The 19721-nt window shown below is 53.0% G+C and overlaps 2 protein-coding genes and 1 long non-coding RNA gene across 7 annotated transcripts in view; 2 read left to right on the plus strand and 1 right to left on the minus strand.

Moving 5' to 3' along the window:
• Nucleotides 1–1515: 1515 nt before the first annotated feature.
• LOC147572930 (uncharacterized) lies at nt 1516–19259 on the minus strand. Of its 5 annotated transcripts, none has more exons than XR_015245406.1 (4): nt 19136–19259; nt 17397–17494; nt 3613–3755; nt 1516–3232 (listed from the first exon to the last, which is right to left on the minus strand). It is a non-coding gene; the product is annotated as an uncharacterized LOC147572930 (long non-coding RNA). The 5 variants fall into 5 exon arrangements; XR_015245403.1 differs by having other exon boundaries at nt 3613–3817; XR_015245402.1 differs by having other exon boundaries at nt 3613–3817; nt 17393–17494.
• On the plus strand, nt 3175–5081 carry EPO (erythropoietin). Its single transcript, XM_086691890.1, has 4 exons — nt 3175–3444; nt 3685–3771; nt 4015–4194; nt 4364–5081. The coding sequence occupies exons 1-4, from the start codon at nt 3175–3177 to the stop codon at nt 4517–4519; spliced, it is 693 nt and encodes a 230-aa protein (XP_086548016.1). The 3' UTR covers nt 4520–5081.
• ZAN (zonadhesin) overlaps nt 13131–19721 on the plus strand; it is a 38961-nt gene continuing 32370 nt past the window's right edge. Inside the window, 6 exon segments of the mRNA XM_086691889.1 lie at nt 13131–13680; nt 14806–14891; nt 15379–15525; nt 15698–15969; nt 16148–16235; nt 16937–17089. Of these exon segments, the coding sequence (XP_086548015.1) occupies nt 13610–13680; nt 14806–14891; nt 15379–15525; nt 15698–15969; nt 16148–16235; nt 16937–17089 (817 nt within the window). The 5' untranslated portion in view covers nt 13131–13609.

The following is a 19721-nucleotide window of genomic DNA, read 5'->3' on the forward strand; positions in this document are numbered from 1 at the left end:
GCGAGGGGTCGGGACAGAACGCATGTGTGGACGTGTGTGGACGTGAGCGTGCGTGTGCTTGTCCCACAGCTGGGATTTAGGAGGGAAGCAGAACCGGGCTCTGAGGGCCAGGCGGGGCTGGGAGGCTGCCTGGGTGCTGAGAGGGAAATTGGCACCAGGGGCATAGCAGGGTGTGCAGACTGGGAGCCAGTACAGCAGGGTTGAGGAGGGACCCCAGAACAGGCTGGAGGTGAGTGGAGGGCAGAGGGGCAGGATCTGAGCAAGTCAGACCCTCATTCCTTCCCACTGGAAGCAGGCCAGCCTCTGCTTCCCCACCTCTCCTGGTCACCATTCTGAGCCCCTCTTTGATCTTGCTCTCTCCCCACTTTATGGTTCCCTCCCTCACCTCCATGGAACTTTATTCATGTCACCCTCTCAGCAAGGCTCTCCTGACTGCCCATCTAAAATTGCAGCCTCCCCGGTCACTCCTGGTCACTTCCATGTCTGTTCTCCTTGGTCCTTATTGCCACTGGAGAGCCTCTTTTTTTTTTTTTTTCTTTTTTTAAGTTTTATTTATTTTGAAAGAGAGAGAGTGCATGCACACATGCAATATGGGGGAGGCAGAGAGGGACTCACAAGCAGGCTCCGTGATACCAGCGCAGAGCCCAACACAGGGCTCAAACCCACCAACCGCGAGATTATGGCCGTAGCCGAAATCAAGAGCCAGATGCTCAACCAACCGAGCCACCCAGTTGCCCCGGAGATCCCCATGTTTGTGTTTGTCATCTGCCTTGCTGCTGGAATGTCAGCTCCATCAAGGCAGGCGTTCTTGTCTGTTTCATTCACTGCTCTATCCCCAGGTCCCTGGCCACAATTAGGTACTCATATATATTTCTTAGAGGAATACTCATTTCTTGAATGAATGTTTCCCATTCTTTTCTTTTCTTTTTAAATGTTTTATTTATTTTTGAGACAGAGCATGAGCAGGGCAGAGAGAGAAGAAAACACAGAATCTGGAGCAGGCTCCAGGCTCTGAGCTGTCAGCACAGAGCCCGACGCGGGGCTTGAACTCACAAACTGCAAGATCATGACCTGAGCCGAAGTCGGACGCTTAACCGACTGAGCCACCCAGGCGCCCCTTTCCCCTTCTTTTCAAACAAAATCCAAATTCTTTAGAGTGGCATGCAAGGCCCTTCCCAACTTGACCCCTCCCAAACCAGCCCTCTGGCCTTGTGTCCACCTTTCCCTTCCACACCCTCCCCCCTGACATGCCTGACCATCCCGGATCTTCCTTCTCCCCTGCTGTACTAGCCTCTTCCCCCACCTCACATCTCTTCCCATGGAAATCCTACCCACCCTTCGAGGCTGAGCTCAAGTCACCTCCTGCATCAAATCTTCCATGATTCCCCCAGCTAACAGTGAGCTCTGCCTCTTTCAAGCTTTTCCACCTAGGCTCCACAGACTCCAGTCCTCACACACTGCCCTGTGTACCCATCTTATCTCTATGGTAAGCTACAAACTCCAGGAAGCAGGAGCAAGGTCTCAAACACATCTTTTTGTCTTGCAAAAGTCAGCTGACTTGACAAAAGAAGGCACCGATGGCTTGAATGAGATATCTTTAGTATCACAGAACTGGTAAGGATGTGAAGGAATATATATAACCATCTGTATTTGTAGGACTTTGGGACTGGGACTTTCATCAGCTCCATTTGATAGGTCAGGGCACTGAGGCTCAGGACTGAGACCTCTTTCCAAGGTTTGAGAGACCAGCCAGCCTTGGACTCCTGCTCTAGACAGCTTGCCCGGATGCTTCCTAGAAGCCCCAAAGGCTGAGCTGCAAATCTGAAGAGCCATCATTCTGGGAGATAGCTCTATTTCAGAGTTCTTAAGAATTCTGCCATGCAGACTAACCTATATCACAGGTCAGAGACAAAAACAACAAAAAGGATGTCAAAGTGCATGGCCTGTCCTGCACAACATACCAGGTGCCCGAAAGTTCCATTTCTGGGTTTTCAGAGTCCTGGAAAGTGATGAGTGGGGAGAGAAGACCCCCAGATTTCTTGCTTCGTGTGCCCCCATAAAATTCCAGACCACGAACAAATACTGGCTTCTAGAAGTAGCGGGATTGTGAGAGGAAGGCAACTCGCCTCTGCCAGCACCTTCCCGGCCTCCAGACCCAGCTGCCTCGCAGGAACCGGCACCCCCAGCTCTGAACCCCCCCATCTTGGCCCGAGAACGGGACGCCCCACTCTCCCACCCCCAGGGAGCGTCGGAGGCCCCCAGCCTTTCCCAGAATGGCACCCCTCCCGCGGGTGCGCACCCAGCGGCACCTCCCAGAACCCGGGCTCGGACGCGCAGACCGGTGCCCCGCTCCGCGCCTGCGGCCGCTGTGCTCCCGCCCCGGCGAACCCCCGACCCAGGCGTCCTGCCCCGGTCTGACCCCTCTGGCCCCTACCTCCGGCGACCCCTCACGCACACAGCCTGCCCCCCACCCCCACACACGCACGCACACATGCTGATAACAGCCCCGACCCCAGGCCGAGCCGCAGTCCCCGGGCCAACCCCGACCGGTCGCCGCGCGCCAGTCCTCGCGGACCGTGGCCAGCAGTCCTGCGCTCGCTGTGCGCGACCCCGGCTCGGCGGCCCCCGGACGGTGGCCCCTTCCTTCAGGGCGTGAGGCCGGCCCTGCCCCGCCGCGCTTCCCGGGATGAGGGCTCCCGGCAAGGGCGCCGGCCGAGCCCCTGGTCGCTGAGGGGCCGGGGGAGGCGCGGAGATGGGGTCGTGCGGTGAGTACCCGCCGGCTGGAGGAGCCCCCGCCCGCCTGGGCCCCTGTTTGAGCAGGAATTTACCGCTGGGGCTAGTGGCCCCGAGGTGGCCGGGTTCAAGGACCGACAACTTGCCAAGGACCCCGGAAGGGCAAGGGGGGTGGGGCAGCCTCCACGTGCCGGCAGGGCTCCCGGAGCCGCCGGGAAAAGGTGAAATCTGACCCGGGCACGGGGACGCGGTTTGCGGGTTCGGGGGGAAAGGGGCGGCTCCGTGCGTGGGGAGGAAGCTGATACCTGGGTCTTGGAGCAATCCCCGGGATCTGCGAGAGGGGAAGCCTCTGTCACACCGGGATTGAAGTTTGCCCGGGAGAAGGGGATGCCGGTAGTTTGGGGGGTGGGGTGTGCTCACCGTGGCGGCGGCGGGGATTGAATGAAGGCCAAGGAGGCAGAACCCGAGCGCTGGGAAGGTTCGGGGTGGGAGCGACAAGCTGGGGGCAGAGGAACGGGATGTGTGAACCTGCTCCTCCAAACACACTCAGCCTGGCACTCTTTTCTAGAATGTCCTGCCCTGCTGCTTCTGCTATCTTTGCTGCTGCTTCCCCTGGGCCTCCCAGTCCTGGGCGCCCCCCCTCGCCTCATCTGTGACAGCCGAGTCCTGGAGAGGTACATTCTGGAGGCCAGGGAGGCCGAAAATGTCACGGTGAGGCCCCCTCCACAAAACATTCCACAGAACTCACTCTCAGGAGTCCTGGGGGGGGGGGGTCCTCCAAGATCCAGGAAGCTGAGCCCTTTCCTGGCACTTGGTTCAGGGAGGTGGGAAGCCAGAACCCCCAGTAACAATGATAAAAGTGGTACCCCCAATGCATACCTGGAAGCTAGGTAAGGGGCAATGGTGGAGGGGAGCCCTCGGGGAGCCTGACTCGGGGGTCGTGCATTTCAGATGGGCTGTGCTGAAGGCTGCAGCTTCAGTGAGAATATCACTGTCCCAGACACCAAGGTCAACTTCTATACCTGGAAGAGGATGGACGTGAGTTTATGTTTTCCTTCTTCTTGGGGAGTCTCATTTTGGGAACCTGTTGGGGTGGGAGGGAGAATGATAGAAGGAGGTGAGGGCTGAATGCAGTATGTCCATTCATTTGTTCCTTTCTTCATTCATTCATTCATTCAACAAAACTGATTCCATGCCTTCATTTGCTCAGCTTGGTGCTTGGGGTTGCTGAGACGGAGGGGCTGGCTTGGGCTGCTGACTCCAAGTGTCCACTCCCTTTAGGTCGGGCAGCAGGCTGTGGAAGTCTGGCAGGGCCTCGCCCTGCTCTCAGAAGCCATCCTGCGGGGCCAGGCCTTGCTGGCCAACTCCTCCCAGCCATCTGAGACCCTGCAGCTGCATGTGGATAAAGCCGTCAGCAGCCTGCGCAGCCTCACCTCCCTGCTTCGGGCACTGGGAGCCCAGGTGCGTAGGTGGGGGGGGGCCTCACTTCTCTCTGCCCTTTCTGTAAAATGGGAGAAGGAGCCCTGCCAAGAAATACTGAGGCTCTCATCCCCCTTCCGATCCTAGCCTGAATCCCATCTCCCTCCAGGGGCCCCGGCACTGCGGTAACCTTCTGTTCTCTCCTTGGCAGAAGGAAGCCACCTCCCTTCCAGAGGCAACCTCTGCTGCTCCACTCCGAACATTCACTGTCGATACTTTGTGCAAACTTTTCCGAATCTACTCCAACTTCCTGCGGGGAAAGCTGACGCTGTACACAGGGGAGGCCTGCCGAAGAGGAGACAGGTGACCAGGTGCTCCCACCCCGGGCATGTCCACCACCTCACTTACCACCACTGCCTGTGCCACGCCCTCTGCACCACCACTCCTGACCCATGTCGGGGGTGATCAGCTCAGCACCAGCCTGTCCCACGGACACTCCACGGCCAGTGGTGACATCGCAAGGGCCAGAGGAACTGTCCAGAGCGCAACTCAGATCTAAGGATGTCACAGGGCCAGCCTGAGGCCCCGAAGCAGGAGGAATTTGGAGGAAATCAGCTTAAACTTGGGCATGGAGCCTTGCTGGGGAGAAACAGAAACTCATCTTGGTGCCCTGCCGAACCGTGATGCCGAGACAAGGTGGAGGGCCGATACCTCTTCGTGCACCCATCAGGCAGGGATAGGAGGGACCGGAGAATTTAGGTGGCGAGCCATGAATTCTCCAGGTCTCATGGGCACTCCCATGATAGTAAGAGCCCGCCGGACGAAGGGTGGTGGGAGCCAGGGAGATGGGATGGGGGCTGGCCCCTGGCTCTCAGTGGGTCCACATCTTGTGTATTTTTCAATCTCACCGGCAAGAACTGAAACCACAACATGGCTCTTGGCTTTTCTGTTTTCCCCTGGAGCGCCCCACTTCCCTGGCCCTGCTCCCACCCTGGCAGCAGGCAGCAGTCCTGGGAAACTAGAGCTGGAGGGGGTCAGGCCCTACGTGCTGCCTCGCATGGCCTGTCTGACCTCTTGACCCCACTGGGCCTGAGGCCACAAGCTCTGCCCACGCTGGTCAATAAGGTGGCTCCACTCAAGGCTATTCCTCAGTAGGCAGCTGGCAACTCTCTTTAGTGAGTTACAGCCGCCATCAAGGAAACAGGAGCCAGGAGGAAGAGTCCCTTTGGTGGCTGGGGACAGCTCCCAGTCCTGTATACTAGACCCTTATTATTTCTCACTTCTTCTCTGTGGTGCCTTTGGCTAAAACCACATTCCCAGTATCCGCCTTTGCCACCTCTAAATCCCGCTGCCCTCTTTCCTTGCCGGGGATGGTCACTATTAATGCTCTACCCTGTAACTCACAGAAGGAGCCACCTTCCCCAACAAGGGTCTCACTGAGCATGGCTCTTCCAGGTGGTTCCCTTACTCGACTTCATTTGATTCCTTGCACAACTCTATGAGAAAGTGTCCACTGTCATTCCCATTGAACAGATGAAGAAATAAAGTCACTGCCAAGGTCAAGACAACAGGAACCCCCAATTCCCCCAGCACTGACCCCTTCCCTCTTCTGCTTGTTCCTTCCACAGAATCCCTACCTGCTCCCTGCTTCCCCGGGATATGGGACACAGAACAAACAGCCTCCACTCTCCATCCCTACGTCTAATTTTACTCATTACTCTGACAATCAACTTCAAATTCCTTCCCAGACATAATGCTTCCGCTGTAAAGTACCGCCCAGGAGAGACCAGTGCAGACAGCAAAAGATGACACAAAACTGCATCAGGATCCAGATCCCGGCCATTAACATATATGGGAGGATCAGTCTCTCTGTTTCTATAACAAAACAGAGAAGTCAGGCTGCACCCCTGAAAATATGCAAAAGAGAGAGAAGTTTTGCAATCTGCAGCAGGAAAAATTAGGGGTAGGTTGCAGGATTGGAGGGTATTTGTGATGTATAGGAGTGTGATGGGGGCAGGGGTGGGAGGAATCCACAGAGGGGTGGATCCAAAGGAGAATTTTCACCTGGCCAATCCAGCTCCTGGGGTACAGTGCCCTCTTCAGGCCCCACTAGGAAATGCTAAACAAATTGGCCTGCAAAAGAACCCTTAAGGCTCCGATCTTGGCACATTTCAATAGAAGTTTGCAGGGGCGCCTGGGTGGCTCAGACGGTTGAGCGTCCGACTTCGGCTCAGGTCACGATCTCATGGTCCGTGAGTTTGAGCCCCGCGTCGGGCTCTGGGCTGATGGCTCAGAGCCTGGAGCCTGCTTCCGATTCTGTGTCTCCCTCTCTCTCTGACCCTCCCCCCTTCATGCTCTGTCTCTGTCTCAAAAATAAATAAACGTTAAAAAAAAAATTCTTTTAAAAAGAAGTTTGTATTGTGGTTTCCACAGAAGGCATCATCTGGTTCTCGCCCCACTGCTGTGAATCAGGAAGGGAGGAATCTGTCTTTCTTTCTGGCAGAACTGAAGTCAAGAGGGTTGTCCTGAAATCCAAGGAATGCAGCTAATAATGGCAGCTGGGACCTGAACACAAGGTTGAGGACTCAACCCCTAAGCACATCTTAGCCTGATGTGGTACCTAGCTAGTTAAGGGACCCCAACTATATGACCTGGGCCAGTATGTTAAAACATTCAAAACATATGGGGTGCCTGAGTGGCTCAGTTGGTTAAGTATCTGACGTTGGCTCAGGTCTTGATCTCATGGCTCGTGAGTTCAAGGCTTGCATTGGGCTCTGTGCTGACAGCTTGGAGCCTGGAGCTTCCTTCAAATTCTGTGTCTCTTTCTCCTTTTCTCTCTCTGCCCCTCCCCCACTAGCACTCTGTCTGCCTGTCTGTCTCTCTCTCTCAAAAATAAAAAAACTTTAAAAAAAACCCACATAACTCATTTATTCCACACTTAACGGAGTACCTACTGGGTGCCAGCTTCTGTGCTGAGTGCTTAGAAAAACATGAAATGATCATCTGCGCCACTCACAGCCCAGGTGTCCTCCGAGAAAGCAGGCATTCCCCACTGGAGACAAAAAGACAGGAGCTCATAAACGTGGACAGAGCCGGCTTTGTAGGTCACTGTATGGACAGGCCCCGATGGGAAGGACCTGGTGAAGGCTCAAGTCCCTGCGAAGCAACATAGATACCCAAGGAGGGAGGGTGTCTCCAGATTCCAGATATTTTTCAGGCACAGGCAGGAAGTGTGAACTCTCTTCTGTACTATTATGATGATGATTCACAACTTATTAAACTCTGGCACCGGCATGACCTGCTGTGATTCTCACCACCAATCCACGAAACAGGAGGACCTTCAGTATCATCCCCGTTTGCCGGATGGGGAGAATAAAACTTAAGTCCCACCAGGTAAACGACAGCCAGCCAGCTCCTCTGACTTCCTGGCAGGACAGGAGCCAGCACAGCCCAGTTCTGAGTCAGCGGGTTACATAATTGTTTAATGGCACTGCCTTGTGTTTGTAGAGTGCTTTGCGATTTACAAGGTGCTTTCTCGGGGCATTTTCTTATTTGCTCTCCTAAACGAGAGAGGAAGGCAGAGACGGTAGAGGATCTCCATTTTGCAGAGGAAGAAACCAAGGTTCAGAGAGATTACGGGCCGTGCCCAGGCCGTAAGACACTGAGAGGAAGATAAGGACCAGGATCCAGGTTCTCTGACCCTGGTTCCCTCTTCTGCCCCAAGCGGGGACCACAGGGAAAGGAGCATAGAGGGAGTAGCTGGAGGAGAGGGAGCACTTCTGGGTCAGTGAGGATTTAGGCCCATCCATCTCTCACTATCAACTCCTCCCTGCTCCATCCCCTGCCTGGGGTTCCTCCTTCCTCCCTAGATGGGCAGAAGTTACCTCCCACCCTTCCCAGACCCAAGTCTCCAGCACTGGAGGCCAACTCAGTCGCCTCCAGCAGCCAGAGACCCCACCTTGACTGCCACCTATTGGCCCAAACCTTCTCCCTGGGCCTGAGCATCAGGCTGACCAAATGCACCTGCCTGACCCCAGCTCACAGGTCACCTAAGATGTTCCTGGAACTGCTCAGAATCCTCTTCTCACCAAAGAAGACAAGTGTTGCTGGAGTTGAGTTGGCAACATTAGACATTGCAACCTGAGCTGAATGTTAACTACGTTTTTTGTTGTTTTTTTTTCCCTAGCTGGTCAAGGTTAATTCCTCTAAAATTCCATCATAAAACTGTGACATTATGAAAGATTACTGGCAACAGAAAAGCAGGCAGGAGTATGGTTTCCCAACTTATATGAGTCATGCCCAAATGTCCATGAACTCTCTCTTCTTGATTTTTAAAAATTGATTAGGAAAAAAATTACATGACCCACACACAATTCCTGCTTTAAAACAAAACAAAATAAAACAAAATTTAGCCGTGCTAGTCTCTCCATTTTACAGAAGCACACACTAAGGACCAGAGAGGGTGAGTAAAGTGTCCAAGGAAACACAGTGAAGCCAAAACCAGCTTTACTTCTCTGGAGTGGTTCCCAGGGTTTCTACATGCCAGGGTCTCTCACACCTATCCCTGCAGCTGCTAGGCTGGTCAAGCCACAAGCCCTCTGGGTCCTTGTGCACTCATGACTCCCCAAAATGCAGAGCCCGGGGGCTCCCTCCCACATCGCCGGCCCTTCCTGTCCTGACTTGTGAACCAACCCCCACCCCCGGACAGGTTGGAAGCTGAGACTGTCCAGCTCTGTGGCGCCAAAGAGAGGTCAGCAAAAGCAGCCCTCGGAGGACTTATTGCCCAACCAGGAGGGGCTGTGGATCAATTGACTTCTGTTACTCTTCCCCGGGTTAACCATTTCCTGGCGCTGTCCCTCTCTTGACTGCTCTCCTAACCTGGTATGGAGAAAGGGTAGATCAGGGTTTGGGCTGGGCATCCATTACATCCCCCACTTTGATGAAAAGGGGCAGAGGATTGCTCTCTCCCCAGATCGGACCCCTACACAGTCCCTTTGGGTTCATGTGGGCAGGAATCCCCAGGACTGCTAAGGGGGTTAGGACTTCCCTCTTCGATGTACCCCTGGGCATAGATTTTTTTTTTTAAGTTTTTTACAGTTTATTTATTTTGAGAGAGAGAGAGAGAGAGAGAGAGAGAACACGCTCATGAGTGGGGTAGGGGCAGAGAGAGAGGGAGAGAGAATCCCAAGCAGGCTCCTTGCTGTCCACACAGAACCCAACGTGTGGCTCAATCCCACAACCATGAAATCATGACCTGAGCTGAAACCAAGAGTCAGATGCTCTACCGACTGAGCCACGCCGGGCATAGATTTGATGATAGGGAATGGGGGGCTGCCAAGGTGAAGGGAGTGAAACTGAAGGTTTTTAGAAACACCTGGGTGTGGTAGGATATGGGAAGTCTGGACAGGAGAGGCCAGCTCGCTGCTGACCAGCCCTCCAGCCTAGATACGGCTCCGTATGTGCGGTGGGAGTCAACAGCCTTTTCAAAAGGGGCAAAACCACCCTTCCGCTGCAGTCTTATGTAGGATTGCCATTTATGAAACAGGTCAAAGCAGAGCTGCTCTGGCTGGGGTGGGGGTGGGGGTGGGGGTGGGGGTGGGGCCCTGACCTCCTCTGGATGCTCCCAACACAACTGTGGGAGTCTGCAGGCCACACTGTGGGGACCGCCGGAGCCATGCTCTTGGGCCGGACAATGGACTTCATTTCCGAAGAGCTCAGTTTCTTTTTTTTTTTTTTTTTTAATTTTTTTTTTTTCAACGTTTATTTATTTTTGGGACAGAGAGACAGAGCATGAACGGGGGAGGAGCAGAGAGAGAGGGAGACACAGAATCGGAAACAGGCTCCAGGCTCTGAGCCATCAGCCCAGAGCCTGATGCGGGGCTCAAACTCACAGACCGCGAGATCGTGACCTGGCTGAAGGCGGACGCTTAACCGACTGCGCCACCCAGGCGCCCCATGAAGAGCTCAGTTTCAACACATGGAAAACGAGGACAATAGTTGTGCAATGAAGAGGACACGAGGTGCGGTTAGATTAGCCCACAAGCACCGCTGTTCCTGGCTCCTGGAAAGTTCTCCCCACTCCTGCTGTCTCGATGTTACTGTCCAGCTGCACCACCATCCCTCACCCTCCGCAGCCTCCTCTCCTGTCTCTCCAGCTCCAACCAGCCTCTCTTTGGTCCTTATCTGCCGAGGCTGCCACAGAAGCCTTTGGAGAATGTACGTGGGATCAAGTCACCCTGGTGGCTTAAAAACTTTTAGTGGCCCTTCAAAGCTATGGCATCCAAGGTCCTCCAAGCCAGGGACCCTGCCTCTCCGCCACCACCCCCCCCCCCCCGCCGCCCCCACACCATTCTTCAAAAAAAAAAAGTGTCATGCTCCCTCTAAGCTTGGAACATTCTCCCTTCCTGGATGTGTCTTCCCATCTTGTCTGATTACCACCTCTTTGTGGTTTAGAAAGTCTCTAAACTTGTGTCGGCAAGGTCTCCTCCGTCCCTTCCCAGAGGTGGCTCATCCCTCCTGTTGTCTGCATTCTGGACTCTTCCAGACTCTTGCATTTAATAACATACGCAGGATCCCTTTCCACTATCACAGCGTACAGCTCTACCACCATTCTTTATTTTTTCCTTAAGCCAGGAATAAACTTTAACAAAGTGTAATAACATCAATTAATATTTTTAAATTATTTTTTGATTGTGGTAACATACTCAACATAAAATTTGTCATCTTAACCATTCAAATTCTTAAAAAATTCTTTTGTTTTTTTAAAATGTATTTATCTCTGTACCCCACATAGGGCTTGAACTCACGACCCCAAGATCAAGAGTCTCACACTCTTCCAACTGAGTCAGCCAGGCACCCCTCTTCTTAACCATTTTTAAGCGTGCAGTTCAGTGGCATTAAGTACATTCGCATTGTGACATCATCACCACTGGCCATCCACACAACCTTCACATCTTCCCTAGCTGAAATTCTGTCCCCATGAAACAAAAACTCCTTATTCCTGTCAACCACCATTCTATTTTCTGTCTCTACGAGTCTGACTACAGTAGGCATCGCCTATGAGCAGAATCATATGCTATTTGTCTTTCTGTGTCAGGCTTATTTCACTTAGCATAATGTCCTCAGTGTTGCAGCATGTGTGAGAATGTCCTTCATTTTAAAGGCTGAATGAGGGGCGCCTGGGTGGCGCAGTCGGTTAAGCGTCCGACTTCAGCCAGGTCACGATCTCGCGGTCCGTGAGTTCGAGCCCTGCGTCAGGCTCTGGGCTGATGGCTCGGAGCCTGGAGCCTGTTTCCGATTCTGTGTCTCCCTCTCTCTCTGCCCCTCCCCCGTTCACGCTCTGTCTCTCTCTGTCCCAAAAATAAATAAAAAACGTTGAAAAAGAAAAAAAAATTTTTTTAAAGGCTGAATGAGGGGCGCTTGGGTGGCTCAGCTGGTTAAATATCCGACTCCGGCTCAGGTCATGATCTCGCAGTTTGCGAGTTCGAGCCCCGCGTTGGGCTCTGTGCTGACAGTTGGGAGCCTAGAGCTTGCTTCAGATTCTGTGTCTCCCTCTCTCTGCCCCTCCCTTGTTCACACTCTGTCTTTCTCAAAAAATAAAAAAATTAAAAATAAACATTAAAAAAAAAGGCTGAATGATATTGTATGTATGTGCCATATTTTTTGGCTTTGTGGACTTTGGATCACCTTCACCTTTTGGCTATGGTGAATAATGCCACCATAAACATGGGTGACCAGGTTATCTATCTCTTCATCCTTGCGTTCAATTCTTTTTCGTATACAGCCAAAAGTGGAATTGCTGGGCCCTATGGTAATTCTATTTTTAACTTTTGGAGGAGTGCCATTCTTTTTAATATGTACATAATAGGGGCGCCTGGGTGGCGCAGTCGGTTAAGCGTCCGCCTTCAGCCAGGTCACGATCTCGCGGTCCGTGAGTTCGAGCCCCGCGTCAGGCTCTGGGCTGATGGCTCAGAGCCTGGAGCCTGTTTCTGATTCTGTGTCTCCCTCTCTCTCTGCCCCTCCCCCGTTCATGCTCTGTCTCTCTCTGTCCCAAAAATAAATAAACGTTCAAAAAAAAAGAAAATTAAAAAAAAAAAAAAAATGGGGCGCCTGGGTGGCGCAGTCGGTTGAGCCTCCGACTTCAGCCAGGTCACGATCTTGCGGTCCGTGAGTTCGAGCCCCGCGTCAGGCTCTGGGCTGATGGCTCAGAGCCTGGAGCCTGTTTCCGATTCTGTGTCTCCCTCTCTCTCTGCCCCTCCCCCGTTCATGCTCTCTCTGTCTCTGTCCCAAAAATAAATAAACGTTGAAAAAAAAAAATTTAATATGTACATAATATTCCTCCATGTGAAAAATAGTCCTTGACTATGATCCAACCGCATCTCTGCTGGCAAATGTTTGGGTAATCTCGATTTTTTTTCCTAATGAGTGCCACAATTACCATCTTTAAGATGTGCCCAGCTTTGTGCAAAAAGGCATTTCTATTACTATTTTGTGCAAATAGGTATTTCTGTGGGAAGATGCTTGGAAAGGTAAGGTGGGGTCAAAGACGTGCATGTTAGGAAGTTTGAGAGTTTCAGATTACCTTCGAAGAAGTATTCACCAACATAGAGTCTTAGCATCAATGTATTTGAGTGTGTCTACCCACATCCTGGCCAATGCCCAATGCCTTCAATCTCTTAAATGGTTGTCAATGTGACAGTTGTAGTTTTGATTAGCATTTTCCTTATTGCTAGTGAAGCAGGACATCTTCTCTGATGTTTACTGGCTGGTGGTATGTCTTCCTCTGGGACTTGCCTTTTTCGATTGATTCTTTGCCAATAATGACCTGCCAGTCGTTTTCGCCATTGTTGCCAGCTATAGAATTTTAGATTTGAAATGATTTTCTGTTGGAATTCTGCAGACAATGTTCCATGGCCTCTTAGAACCCCTGGTTGCTATTGAAAAGCCTGATGCCATGCTGATTCCTGATCCTTAGTACGTGACCTGCTTCTTTCTATCTGAAAGTGGTTAGGGTCTTCTCTCCCCTCCTCCCCCAATACTCTGAAATCTCATGACAGACCTTCCATGGGTGTCTTTGCACCCATCATAAGAGACCTCTTTTCATCAAGAGACTTGTAGCTCAGTCCTATGAAATCTTCTCGTGTGGTTTTTCCGAAGTCCTTTCTTTTCCTTTGTTCTTTCTGATTTGAACTCTTTTGGCTGGATGCTAGACGTTCTGGACTGCTTCTCTAAGTCTTTCTCTTGGTCTTTCTCTCCTGCTGTCATCTCATTTCCTTTCACTGGATTTTAAATTTCCACCCTTGTAGTTTTTTCATTTCCCAGAGCGTTCTGGTGTTCTCTGTCTGGTTTTCACGGCATCCCTGGAAGGATGTCAAGCGAGGAGGGTCAGGGATAGATAAAGTAGCCCGCGCTCACTGTGCCTTCCCCTCTTCCTTAAGAGCCGCCTCTGAGGTCCCATATGGCTCCTCCAGTCTGGACTCTGGTGCTGCTGGTGGGGGCCGGCTGGGGCCAGGGCCACATCCTGCCCCTGTCCGGTAAGCGGGGCTCAGGGGGTGATCTGGGGTGACTCTGGGGGAGAGTGAGGGGCAAAGCTGGAGGGGGCAAAAGGGTAACGATGAAGGGCACAGCAGTGGGGAGGAAGGGGATGATGAACAGGAAGAGTGGGGAGAACCCCACGACCCAAGCGCCTAGAACTGAGGAGTGTGAGGAGCTCAGAGGACAGAGCCCAGATGTTAGAGCAAGAAGAGACGAGAGGAGAGGCTGGGCCTTCAGGAAACGGACCAAACCCAGGGCAAACCCAGCAGACAGGAGACTTCCGGTAGAGGCAGCAAGAAATGATAGATGGCTTGGTGTCCTGGAGCTTGTTTTGTGGGATTTGAGCAAGTAGAACTTGTACGTGTATGGCAAAGGGCTATTCTGTTTGGCTTACACCATCTGGGGAGGCGCAGTGAGCTTCTCTGCGTTATTCCTAGGGCGAGGAGGGGCCATCCCTGTGTTATTCAACTGTATGTTCAGTGGCACGTAGCTAGGGCAGCGTGGGACCCAGGGTCCCCAGTCTAAGGGGAGAACTTAGGCTTCAGCACAAGAGGACCTCAGCTCAAAGGAAGGGGTTTCCCCAGGTGTAAACGCCGAGGCACTGCTTGAGAACTGCCATACACACGATCGGGTTCCTCCTCCAGGGAGGCTCCAACACAGGTCACAGAGGCACGGAGGGAACCAGTGAGGCGCTCCAAGGAGAGACACTCATTATTTTATTTTATTTTTAGGAGATAGATGAGAATTTAACGTGAGGAGGTTGGGGGCCTTCTTTTTTTTTTTTTTTTAATGTTTATTTTTTGAGAGAGCACAAGTTGGGGAGGGTCATAGAGAGGGAAGGAGACACAGAATCTGAAGCAGGCTCCAGGCTCTGAGCTGTCAGCACAGAGCCTGATGTGCAGCTCGAACCCACAAGCAGTGAGATCATGACTTGAGCCGAAGTCAGTCGCCCAACCGACTGAGCCACCCAAGCGCCCGGCCTTTCGAAAACCTTAAAGACAAGTAAATATATGTTCGCTGCCTACACTTTGGTACAATATGAATACCAAGAAATCCTTCATGAAGGACCACTCAGAAAGCTCACGATCAATGAAGCTTATGATTCTTGATGATGACAAGTATTACTTTTTTTTTTCCTTCTCCAACCCCAAGGAAGGGGAAGCCTTCAGAATGGAAGCCAGTTGCTTGCAACTCTAGGGATAACTGTGAGTTGGAAACCAGCACCACTCAGATCTTTCTCCTTCCCCAGGGCAGGGTGGCCACCTCAAGGGCCCTCTGGGCTGGGCGATGGCATCAACACATAGTGATGTGTGGAGGGCAGTCCTTGGATGAACAGAGGGTGGAGGGACCATGGAAGAGTGGAGTCCAAGCCCTACCTAGAAGATTCATATTCAGATTAACAACAACAAAATGTATGCATCCAGACAAAGCCTGTCTGCCCAGATGAATCCACCCCCTGGACCTCAGTGTGCGACCCCTGTCCTAGAAGTCATTCTGCCCTGCCCCACCCCGCCCTAAATTTCTCCTACGAGATTCTTATTTCTCAGATTCTCTTTTCCAAATCTGTGCTCTGGACCCACATAGTGGCTGCCTTCTCTAAGCTAAGCAATCCTGCTAACCCCCGACCCCCAGTTTGGCTCTGGGGCTGGCCCTCTCCCCTCTCCTGGCCTCAGAGCGGCCCTTTCTTCCCAGCTGTTCTCACTCAGTGTGACTTTGAGGATAACTCCAACCCCCTCTGTGATTGGACCCAAGGGTCCACAGATGACGGGGACTGGACTCGAGCCAGTGGACCCTCCCCCACCGGCAGTACGGGTCCCCCCGGGGGCTACCCCAACGGAGGTAAGGAAGCCTAAGGTTTAGGGAGACAGCTAGGAGGTAGGCACGGGCAGACGCGGGTGCAGGGAGAAGGGAGGCAGCTGGAAGTGGACGCCTGGGCTCTGGGAAGGGGGTGGGAGGGCAGCCCTCAAGGCTGGGAGGGCCTCCTCATCATCCTGGGCTCTGCCTCCCGCAGAGGGCTACTACCTGCACATGGCATCAAGCACCTTCCACCAGGGCGGGGTGGCCCGCCTACGCAGCCCCCCCATATGGGAGCAAGGCCCCCTCTGCGTGCACTTCGCCTACCACCTGTTTGGGCTTTCGTGGGGCGCCCAGCTCAAACTACTGCTGCTCAGGGACACCAAGAAGAAGCGCCCCAGCCTGCTCTGGAAACATACTAACACCCAGAGCCCCTCCTGGATTCCCACCGCTGTCACCGTGCCTATGCGCCTTGCCCTGCCCAGTCAGGTGAGGGTGAGGCAGAGGGCAGAGCCTTGGGCCCCAGGGCGAATCTGGGTGGGTGGGGGCAGGACGGGCCGGGACAAGGAGGGGGCGCCAGGGCCGGGCCACCCGAATTCAGGCAGGAAAAGTGGGGGCTGAGGCAAAGGAGTTTACAGGCTGCGTGGTCCCCTCCTTCCTCCCACAGGTGATGTTTGAAGGAGTGAGGGGCAGCACGGCTTCCCTGGACATCGCTCTGGATGCCATCTCCATCCATAGGGGCTCCTGCAATCGGAGTGAGCCCCTGTCCCTCCTTCTCTCTCTGCCTCCACCATCCGCCCAGCTCTGGCTTCCCTCTACTTCCACACGTCACACCTTTGAATCCTGAAGCACCTACACCTAAGGAGAGGTTCCCTTTGAACACAGGTGTGGTAATAACTTTCCGAGAGTGACCAACCAAGTCCGGATTGCCCTGAACTGTCCCCATTTTTGCACAGAAAGTCCTGCATCTCAGGAATGCCTCAGTCCCTGCGCAAAACTGGATGTCTGGTCACTCCAGCTGTTCCCCCAGATCCATCCCGAATCAGCCCTCTGAGCTGACATATAGAGATTCAAGGGGAGCAAACTCAAGTGAAGGAAAATTCCAGAAGCTGAGTCCAAGTAATTAACACTTACTGGGCACAGGATTGTACTAGTGGCTCTCCACAAATGATCTAAAGTAAGATAGGCGGGTGCTGTCGTTCCCAGTAATAGATGAGGAAGCTGAGGCTTGGGCAGGTTCTGTAACATGTCCGAGGAATAAGCCGGTGAGGAGTGGAATTGTATCTGGCTCCACAGCCCACCGTGGCTCACAGTATTCTGACTCAGAATTGGGTCCCACAGTATTGGGACTCAGAATTCTGAGTATGCCCACACTGGGGCATACTTTTGAGAGCTGCATCCTTCTAGAACAAGCTAAATCCACCCTCCCTCCCCACCCCGCTCTTTCTCCCCTCAGTCTGCATGATGCAAATGTGCAGCTTTGACATTCCAAATGATCTCTGTGGCTGGAGCTGGATCCCGACAGCCTCTGGGGCCAAGTGGGTCCAGAAGAAGGGGTCGTCCGGGGTGCTGAAAGTGGGGCCTGAGGACGATTTCTCTAGCCCTGGTGGTGAGTAATGACCACACTTCCGTCCTTTGACTTTGTGGGCTTCTAGTGACCTCTGCAGGAGTTTACGATGTCTGCCTGACTACCGCACAGTAACTGCCATGGGATGTAAGCCCCAGCAACCTCAAACCTCGCTGAGCGCAAGTTACTCAGCAGAAAGCAAACTCCACACCCCAGCTTCCCCCACTGCCATCCCACAAACTCCACCGGGCAGACCCAACACAGCCTACTCCTCACCTCCCTTCCCTGGCACCATTCATTCATGCATTCTTCATTCATTCGTTCATCCATTCATTCAACAAGTACCTACTGAGCGCCTATGATGTGCCAGGTGCTGTCCCAGGCCCTTGAGATACATCAGCTTACAAAACAGACTAGGAGTGGCAGGGGGTGAGAGGAAGATGGTTCCTAAAACAAGAAATAAATTATAGTTATAGCAGGACTATTGAAAAATGAAAGTCAAACAAAATGAGGGGATTGGGAGTGCAGGAGTTAAGGCGGGGGGTGTTGTGAGTTTTAAACAAGGTGTCAGGGTAGGTCTCCTTCAGGTCATATTCGAGCATAAACTTGAAGCAAGTGAAGGAGTGACAGAGTGAACGTATAGAGGGGAAGAACATTCTAAGCAGAGGGGCCAGCCATGCAGAGGTCCTGAGCAGTGAGCTAGGAGGTAGGGGAGGTGCTGAGATACAAGAGGCCACCTAGCAAAGATAGAGAAGAGGAGCTTAGAGCAGTCCTAGGCAGGGCTGATGACTTGGGGCCTTGAAGGCCATGGTCAGGACTGTGGCTTTGATTCTATGTGGATGTGGATGGGGAGCCTTTGCAGGATTTGGAGCAGAGGAGTGACTAAATCTGACTTATGTTTAAAAGGATCACCTGGGTTTTTTTGTTTGTTTGTTTTTGTTTTTGTGTTGAGAATACGCTGAAGGGAACGGCCAAAGGCAGATGCAGAGAGGCCATTTAGAAAGCTTTTGCAATAGGGCAGCTGGGTGGCTCAGTTGGTTAAATGTCCGACTTCGGCTCAGGTCGTGATCTCATGGTTCGTGAGTTTGAGCCCTGTGTCGGGCTCTGTGCTGACAACTCTAAGCCTGGAGTCTGCTTCGGATTCTCTGCCTCCCTCTCTCTCTGCCCCTCCCCCACTCATGCACGTGTGCGTGCTCTCTCTCTTAAAATAAACATATACATATGTATATAGTTACAAGGCTTTTGTAATAAGCCAGGCAATACGTTTCCTCTTCCATTGCATCCATGTCTGTCCGTAGCTTCTTTCCCACCATCTCTCTCTGTGCTCTTGGCTGGGCTTTTCTTTCCACGGATGACCCCTCCCTCCCTTCCTTCCCCCTTTCTACTTTCTCCCCCACCCCCCTCCCTTCCTTGCTTCCTTCCTTCCTTCCTTCCTTCCTTCCTTCCCTCCTTCCCTGTGCCTCCCTGCTCCTTTTCTCTCGCCCACAGCAGCTACCTCTCTTCCTGTCTTCTCCACATAAGGTGCCTCTCCGGGCCTCACAGAACACACTCACGCACGCCAAGCTGTGCAGGTCAAACATGAGAACCCCGCTCCCTGATTTCTTCTCTAAATTCTCTTCTTTGTTCTCTGGCCCCTTGCATTTCTCCATTCTCAATCCTCTCCCTTCATTTTTCTGTCCTTTTCCTCTCCGTCTGCCCCCAGCGCCCAGAAGCCCTTTCTGCTCACTCCAAATGCAAGATCTCCTTCCTCTGCGCTTTCTTGCTGTTCCTGCTGCCGGAGCTCTGCCTTCTAGAAAGACCCGGAGAACCTCCCCTTCCCTTCCGAAGCCCTGGAAGATCAGGGCAGGGCCAGCCCATCTCCGCATCACCCCCGCCCCCCAGTATTAGCACCCCCAAGCCGAGCCCCAGTAGTTTCAGTAAATGTTGGTTGTTGTTTCCATTTTCTCTCTCCTCCTTTTTCCAGCTTGCTTCCTTCTATTTTTCCCTCTTTTCTTTTACTCCCACTTCTCCTTTCCACCAACCAGCTATCCCATTAGCGCCCTCCTGGCGTTTTCTTTCACGATTTACCACTTCCCTCCTTCCCCTTACCTCCTCCTTCCCTGATGTTTCCTCTCTTTTCTCTTCCCTCCCCTTCTGCCCTCTTCTGTCTCCCGGAGGCCGCCTTTCCAGGCCTGGTGCGTGCGCGCTCACCAGGCAGGACCGCTCGGGAGTCAAGACGGAGCGCGCCTGCGCAGCCTAACTTTTTCCCCCGGCTACCAGTTGCGTCACGGGGCGAAGTCTAGGTTGATTGGCTGCTTGAACGGCCGGAGGGGGTGGGGTGGGAAGATGCCGGCTTCTCGGCGTCAGACCAGTTCTCTCTCACCAGTTTGTGTGAATCAGCTCTGTCCCGTGGGTCCAGAAAAGGAAGAGGATATGACCCTGGGGGACTTAAAGCGTCACAACCCAAAGGACAAGGTTCTGGCTGCTGCTTCTGAGAGGATGCTGCGTTTCATATGGTGGTGCCTGCGCCCTTAACCAGTCTTGCCAAGCATTTCTGGAAAGTTCGAAGGCCTCGGACAGATGGAGGCCCACCTCATCGCTGGCCGATCCTAGGCAGCTGTTGGGGCTTCCCAGGCCCGGGACCCCTGCGGTCACAGGGTCCTATCCCTCAATTTCAGCCACCCCACCTAACTGG

This window comes from Puma concolor, chromosome E3, assembly GCF_028749965.1.
Source record: "Puma concolor isolate L17-30 chromosome E3, mPumCon1.1.hap2, whole genome shotgun sequence".
NCBI classification, from domain to species: domain Eukaryota; kingdom Metazoa; phylum Chordata; class Mammalia; order Carnivora; family Felidae; genus Puma; species Puma concolor.

Excerpts from the sequence above, each read along its gene's own strand:
- EPO (XM_086691890.1), top strand. The coding sequence starts at position 3,175 with ATGAAGGCCAAGGAGGCAGAACCCGAGCGCTGGGAAGGTTCGGGGTGG. Across the intron at positions 3,772-4,014 it reads ATACCTGGAAGAGGATGGAC|GTCGGGCAGCAGGCTGTGGA; the intron begins GTGAGTTTATGT and ends CACTCCCTTTAG. Across the intron at positions 4,195-4,363 it reads TTCGGGCACTGGGAGCCCAG|AAGGAAGCCACCTCCCTTCC; the intron begins GTGCGTAGGTGG and ends TCTCCTTGGCAG.